The sequence below is a fragment of the Schistocerca americana genome, chromosome 5 (genome assembly GCF_021461395.2).
Source record: "Schistocerca americana isolate TAMUIC-IGC-003095 chromosome 5, iqSchAmer2.1, whole genome shotgun sequence".
In the NCBI taxonomy this organism is placed as follows: Eukaryota; Metazoa; Arthropoda; class Insecta; order Orthoptera; family Acrididae; genus Schistocerca; species Schistocerca americana.
In genome coordinates, this window is record NC_060123.1 from 181,611,282 (window position 1) to 181,618,685 (window position 7,404).

General features: G+C 42.8%; 1 protein-coding gene across 2 annotated transcripts in view; it reads right to left on the reverse strand.

Annotated features, from left to right (window-relative positions):
• The window catches only part of LOC124615599 (neuroblastoma-amplified sequence-like), a 414,306-nt gene that overhangs the window by 267,752 nt on the left and 139,150 nt on the right, over positions 1 to 7,404 (reverse strand). For both annotated transcript variants that reach the window (XM_047143590.1, XM_047143589.1), the window contains exons 21-22: positions 6,742 to 6,844; positions 6,463 to 6,659 (exon numbers count right to left, since the gene is read on the reverse strand). In XM_047143590.1, the coding sequence (XP_046999546.1) occupies positions 6,463 to 6,659; positions 6,742 to 6,844 (300 nt within the window). The remainder of the gene's footprint in view (positions 1 to 6,462; positions 6,660 to 6,741; positions 6,845 to 7,404) is intronic.

A 7,404-nucleotide genomic window follows, 5' to 3' on the forward strand; every position in this document is an offset into this window, starting at 1 on the left:
TGACAAGATAAAAGAAATTATTCAGGTAGTGAAGGGAGACGAAAATTTAATAGTCATGGGTGACTGGAATTCGTCAGTAGGAAAAGGGAGAGAAGGAAACATAGTAGGTGAATATGGATTGGGGGGAAGAAATGAAAGAGGAAGCCACCTTGTAGAATTTTGCACAGAGCATAACTTAATCATAGCTAACACTTGGTTCAAGAATCATGAAAGAAGGTTGTATACATGGAAGAATCCTGGAGTTACTAAAAGGTATCAGATAGATTACATAATGGTAAGACAGAGATTTAGGAACCAGGTTTTAAATTGTAAGACATTTCCAGGGGCAGATGTGGATTCTGACCACAATCTATTGGTTATGAACTGCAGATTAAAACTGAAGAAACTGCAAAAAGGTGGGAATTTAAGGAGATGGGACCTGGATAAACTGACTAAACCAGAGGTTGTACAGAGTTTCAGGGAGAGCATAAGGGAACAATTGACAGGAATGGGGGAAAGAAATACAGTAGAAGAAGAATGGGTAGCTCTGAGGGATGAAGTAGTGAAGGCAGCAGAGGATCAAGTAGGTAAAAAGACGAGGGCTAATAGAAATCCTTGGGTAACAGAAGAAATATTGAATTTAACTGATGAAAGGAGAAAATATAAAAATGCAGTAAATGAAGCAGGCAAAAAGGAATACAAACGTCTCAAAAATGAGATCGACAGGAAGTGCAAAATGGCTAAGCAGGGATGGCTAGAGGACAAATGTAAGGATGTAGAGGCTTGTCTCACTAGGGGTAGGATAGATACTGCCTACAGGAAAATTAAAGAGACCTTTGGAGACAAGAGAACCACTTGCATGAATATCAGGAGCTCAGATGGCAACCCAGTTCTAAGCAAAGAAGGGAAGGCAGAAAGGTGGAAGGAGTATATAGAGGGTTTATACAAGGGCGATGTACTTGAGGACAATATTATGGAAATGGAAGAGGATGTAGATGAAGATGAAATGGGAGATAAGATACTGCGTGAAGAGTTTGACAGAGCACTGAAAGACCTGAGTCGAAAAGCCCCGGGAGTAGACAACATTCCATTAGAACTACTGATGGCCTTGGGAGAGCCAGTCCTGACAAAACTCTACCATCTGGTGAGCAAGATGTATGAGACAGGCGAAATACCCACAGACTTCAAGAAGAATATAATAATTCCAATCCCAAAGAAAGCAGGTGTTGACAGATGTGAAAATTACCGAACTATCAGTTTAATAAGTCACAGCTCAAAATACTAACGCGAATTCTTTACAGACAAATGGAAAAACTGGTAGAAGCGGACCTCGGGGAAGATCAATTTGGATTCCGTAGAAATGTTGGAACACGTGAGGCAATACTAACCTTACGACTTATCTTAGAAGAAAGATTAAGAAAAGGCAAACCTACGTTTCTAGCATTTGTAGACTTGAAGAAAGCTTTTGACAACGTTAACTGGAATACTCTCTTTCAAATTCTGAAGGTGGCAGGGGTAAAATACAAGGAGCGAAAGGCTATTTACAATTTGTACAGAAACCAGATGGCAGTTATAAGAGTCGAGGGGCATGAAGGGGAAGCAGTGGTTGGGAAAGGAGTGAGACAGGGTTGTAGCCTCTCCTCGATGTTATTCAATCTGTATATTGAGCAAGCAGTAAAGGAAACAAAAGAAAAATTCGGAGTAGGTATTAAAATTCATGGAGAAGAAGTAAAAACTTTGAGGTTCACCGATGACATTGTAATTCTGTCAGAAACAGCAAAGGACTTGGAAGAGCAGTTGAACGGAATGGACAGTGTCTTGAAAGGAGGATATAAGATGAACATCAACAAAAGCAAAACGAGGATAATGGAATGTAGTCAAATTAAATCGGGTGATGCTGAGGGGATTAGATTAGGAAATGAGACACTTAAAGTAGTAAAGGAGTTTTGCTATTTAGGGAGTAAAATAACTGATGATGGTCGAAGTAGAGAGGATACAAAATGTAGATTGGCAATGGCAAGGAAATCGTTTCTGAAGAAGAGAAATTCGTTAACATCGAGTATAGATTTAAGTGTCAGGAAGTCGTTTCTGAAAGTATTGTATGGAGTGTAGCCATGTATGGAAGTGAAACATGGACGATAACCAGTTTGGACAAGAAGATAATAGAAGCTTTCGAAATGTGGTGCTACAGAAGAATGCTGAAGATAAGGTGGGTAGATCACGTAACTAATGAGGAGGTATTGAATAGGATTGGGGAGAAGAGAAGTTTGTCTCACAACTTGACTAGAAGAAGGGATCGGTTGGTAGGACATGTTTTGAGGCATCAAGGGATCACAAATTTAACATTGGAGGGCAGCGTGGAGGGTAAAAATCGTAGAGGGAGACCAAGAGATCAATACACTAAGCAGATTCAGAAGGATGTAGGTTGCAGTAGGTACTGGGAGATGAAGAAGCTTGCACAGTATAGAGTAGCATGGAGAGCTGCATCAAACCAGTCTCAGGACTGAAGACCACAACAACAACAACAACAACAACATTTATCAGAAAGTCGATAACTGCTTACACAATTTCGTTGAAGCAACCCAATCATCCTCTAGATGGTCATAAAAAGTTAAACCAAAGAAAGGAAATGGATATCAAGCTTACAACTCACAACAAAGAACAGCAACAAAAAAGGTGAGTATTATTGATAAAACTGGTTATTTAAATTCGATGATGCTATCTCTCACTGCAGTGAATGTCTATCTCAGTGAGGCAAGTGCTGTGAAAATCTGACCAGTCACCAAATTTAGCAACTTACTTAAAAAATTAATGAATCAACTTTGGCCAACAAGAAAGCTGGTGATGGTCAGAACAGGAAGTCTTGATACAACGCATCATAATGGAAGACCTGGGACAAGTGAAGCTGACACAGAACAGAAACAGATGTCATTTCAACGTTCACTGCAGAATTGTTTTGGGAGGGCGTCGCAGGACCATGAACCGGGTCATCCAGAAATGTTGACAGATGTATCCATACCAACTGCAACTGCCGCACACATTGAAACCAAATGAAAAGACAACATATGCTGTACACTGTGAACATTCTTCACCATTTAGAGGAGGACAGAAATTTTCTAGACAACATTTTCAAACAAAACCATATCCCATGTGTGTGGTAAGGTAAATAAACACAATGTTCACAACATCTGGGGCACAATCAGTCCACATACTGTGTCAAGCCAAAAGTGAATGTGTGGTTTTGCTGCACGGTTGATCTCACTGCGGGGCCCATTCTTTCCCACACAAAAAATCAGTTAATTCTAACAACTAACTTGATAAACTGGAGCTGTTTACGTTAGCACAACTGGAAGACTGCCATGACACAGTTGTTTTCCAACAAGATGGTGCATCACATTGGGCTCAGACTATGCAAAATGTTCTAGACGAGGTGTTACCAGATGGCTGGATTGGCAGGGGTGGTTGAATTTCTTGGCCTCCTAGGTCGCCTGGCATTACACTGATGGACTTCTTTCTATGGGGGTATATCAAGGACAAAGTCTACCAAACACCTGTCAATCACATAATTGATTTAAAGAACTGAATTATTGGTGCATGCCACGGTTGATCTGGATATGTTGCAACGAGTGCAGATAGAGCTTGAATACAGACTGGATGTTGTTTCCAGGGTTCTCAGGTGTCCAGCCGGATGCGATTGTTGAAGTCCCACGGTATTTCGGCGAATAATCTTTCCGCCATCATCAGGTGGTTCTGATGGAATGGTCTGTCTGCTCATTGTCAGTGTTATTTATGTCCGTCAGTCAGGATTCGATTCCCTGCGCCAACGGTCCGATTGTGGCCGCCGAACTTCCGGTTGTGGCCGCCGACATTCCGTCTGAAAGTGCCGACAATCCGTTTGCGGGCACCAATGCTTCGATTGCGGCCGCCGACAATCCGTTGAGCGCCGACCCAGGTCCGCTCCCACCCCGGCGTCATGCCAGGTGGTGGAAGATGCAGAATCCTGTGGAATGTCCTCTGCGGCCATTGCAGAAGGGTCTTGTGTCCACTCGTGGCATGACTCCTTGATGGAGTTAAGTAATGGTTGCCATGCCTTGCTTAGTTGAAACCTGTGTCTCGGTTTATGAAATTGTCCATTATGCGAATTTCAATGGCCACCCTGAAGATGCTGTCCCAGTAGAAACTGGTAGGGGGCAGAATCTTGGTCTCTTCGTATTTTGCGTTGTGTCCAATTTCCAAACAGTGCTCTGCCAGTGCCGATTTGGTGGGCTGGCCTAGCTGCGTATGGCGTTGGTGTTCTTTGCAGTCTTCTTCAACTGTTTGGATTGTTTGACAACACAAAATTGACACAGTCTTCCGACCACCATCCAAGAAACAGACCCTACTGGGGACAGTGAAAGACGGATTTGGCCTCAAGAAAGCGGGCGTATATAATATTCCATGTAGTTGTGGCAAATCGTACATCGGTCAAACAATCTGAACAGTCGAAGACCGCTGCAAAGAACACCAACACCACACGCGCCTAGGCCAGCCCACCAAATTGGCACTGGCAGAACACTGTTTGGAAACTGGACACAACGCGAAATACAAAGAGACCAAGATTCTGGCCCCTACCAGTTTTTACTGGGACAGCATCTTCAAGGAGGCCATTGAAATTCACATAATGGACAATCTCACAAGCCGAGACACAGGTTTTTAACTAAGCAAGGCATGTCAACCATTACTTAACTCCATCAAAGAGTCACGCCACAAGCGGACACAAGACCCTCCTACGACGGCTGCAGAGGACACTCCACAGGTTTCTGCATCTTCCACCACCCGTCGCGACTCCGGGGTGGGCACACACCTGGGTCAGCGCCCGCAAACAGATTGTCAGCGGCCACAATCGAAGCGTCAGTGCTCGCAAACAGAATGTCGGCGGCTGCAACCAGAAGTTCAGCGGCCGCAATTGGACTGTCGGCGCATGGAATCAAAGCCTGACTGACAGACATAAATAACACTGACAATGAGCAGACAGACCATTCATCAGGACAACCTGATGATGGCGGAAAGGTTATTTGCTGAAATATCGTGGGACTGCAACGATCGCATCTGGCTGGACACCCGAGAGCCCTGGAAACAACACATACGCTGGGAAAGCCTCCGATCACAGACTGGATGTTGTGCATGTCGCAAAAGGTGCACGTATTGTAATTGACTGAATGACATAAAACTTTGTGACATAGTGTGTTACAAATGGTGAACATGGTGTGAATGTCTTAATTAGTTTGGGTGCTTTGGCAGATCAAACTTGTACTGTACCTTTTGAGATACACTATATAATTAATTGCTGAAAAGAAATAATTACATTAAATTATACAACAATGATAAAACAAAACTGTTAACTGCTCATTTTCTCATTTTTAAACTTGATACAGTTGTTTGAAGAAGAAGGGATAACTTCAGACTATTGCAACAGGCAGCACAATATAAGGGATACTTACTGTCCCCATATCCTCCATCCAACAGTTTGCATCCCCTCTATTAAGCCATCTCCGCCCCATTATTGTCTCCCAGCCTTGTCAATGCGCCCACCCACCTTTCCCCACTTTTTAACTCTGTTGTCCCCATCTCCCTGTCCCACAACCTCCCAACGCTGTGCCTGTTGGCAGTGTAGTTTCTGCTCTCTCTCCTCCTACCCCTGCACTGCTATCCCTTCCCCTTCCTCAACCCATTCCATTCCATATGGCAGTTGCATTCTGGTCTGGGCTGTCTGAGTTGCCAGTCATATGTGTGTAAGGTGTGCTTATTTCTATGAATGATTGGTGTGGGTTTCTCTTTCTTTTTCTGACAAAAGCAGTGGCTGAAAGCTTATGTGTGTGCAACTTAACTTGTCATCATTATGGTAGGTAGCAATCTTTTCCTACATTGTTGAAAATATAAGTGATTGCGTTTATCTTTCAAGGATGCTAAATAGACAAACTGACCACTCGAAATGAAGAATATACATACAAATAGCAATCAATTAGTGTGCAGCAGCCATCATAACTGATCTGGTTAATAAAACCTAAGATTAAATTCTGTTCATATAAAAGTTGAAGATCAAAATGTTATCTGTCACCCTTCTACCATCAAATAACTATCACCAAATATCTATCAAATGTGTCTACATTATCAAACATATGAGGATCTCCAGACATTATCTCTCAACAATTTTTAGCCAATGCACATCAATAAAACATATAAATCATTAAGTGGACAAACGCAGGCAGTCATTTCCTATTGCTTTCTCTTTTGTCATGAACTGAAGAATGACATGACTAATTAGCAATTACAGTTGCTCATCTAATTGCTAATTTTAATATATTTTGTAAACAGACAAATACTCCTAAGTTTAATCACATCAAGGTCAAAGTCATGAAACTACTACTATTATTTACAATGTTACATGAAAAATAGAAATACCTAAATAAGACACAAAGATTATTCTGTTCAACTGATACTTACTTTGCGAGTTCCATTGCTGGGCAAAGCAAATCTCCAGATGAGTCAAAATATTCCCTTGCAACCTGCAGAACCAATTTAACACTGCGGTCAAATGATACCATTTTAGGAATCACAGCTGACTTCCGACACTCCAAAATAGTGGATGCTTCTGCAATATTTTTTTTATCACCTGATGACAGCAGAGTTTCAGCATATATCTAAACACAAGATAGTACAAAATTCACACAAGGGGTGAAAATAGATTTTTTCATTAAGTAACAGGCAAACACATTCACAAACCTCATAACATTCTTTTGTGGGGATGCACCTGAACACCTTTTCTTGCAGTGTCAAAATATCATTCAGTAGTTGCTCCCACTGAGACTTAGAAGGTGAAGAGATTCTGAAACACAGGGAATGCAAGTGAAACAAAACATAAGAGCTAATAAGCTGGATACAAACACGTGCAGTATTTACCCACTGGTCTATGCAGCAATTGTGCAGTCAGACAACATTAAGACAGTTGTAACAGATATCTCACTGTAAGTCTATTGTCAAAGTCAAAAACAAAATACAATATGAAAATGATACACATCCATAAAACCTTGCTGCAAGAACAACAAAAATTAAACAAAGGGGAGGAGTGTCCACAGAGCAAGTGATGAGAGAAGGGAGGTGCAGTGGTGGAGGAGGGGAGAGGAGGGATGGGGGAGGGAGGTGCAGTGGGGGAGGAGGGGAGAGGAGGGATGGGGGAGGGAGGTGCAGTGGAGGAGGAGGGGGAGAGGAGGGATGGGGGAGGGAGGTGGAAGAGGAGGGGAGAGGAGGGATGGGGGACGGAGGTGCAGTGGAGGGCGAGGGGGGGAGGAGGGGTGGGGGCTGAGAGGAGAGAGAGAGAGAGAGAGAGAGAGAGTGAGAGAGAGAGAGAGAGAGAGAGCGGGGGGGGGGGGGCGAGAGAGAGAGAGA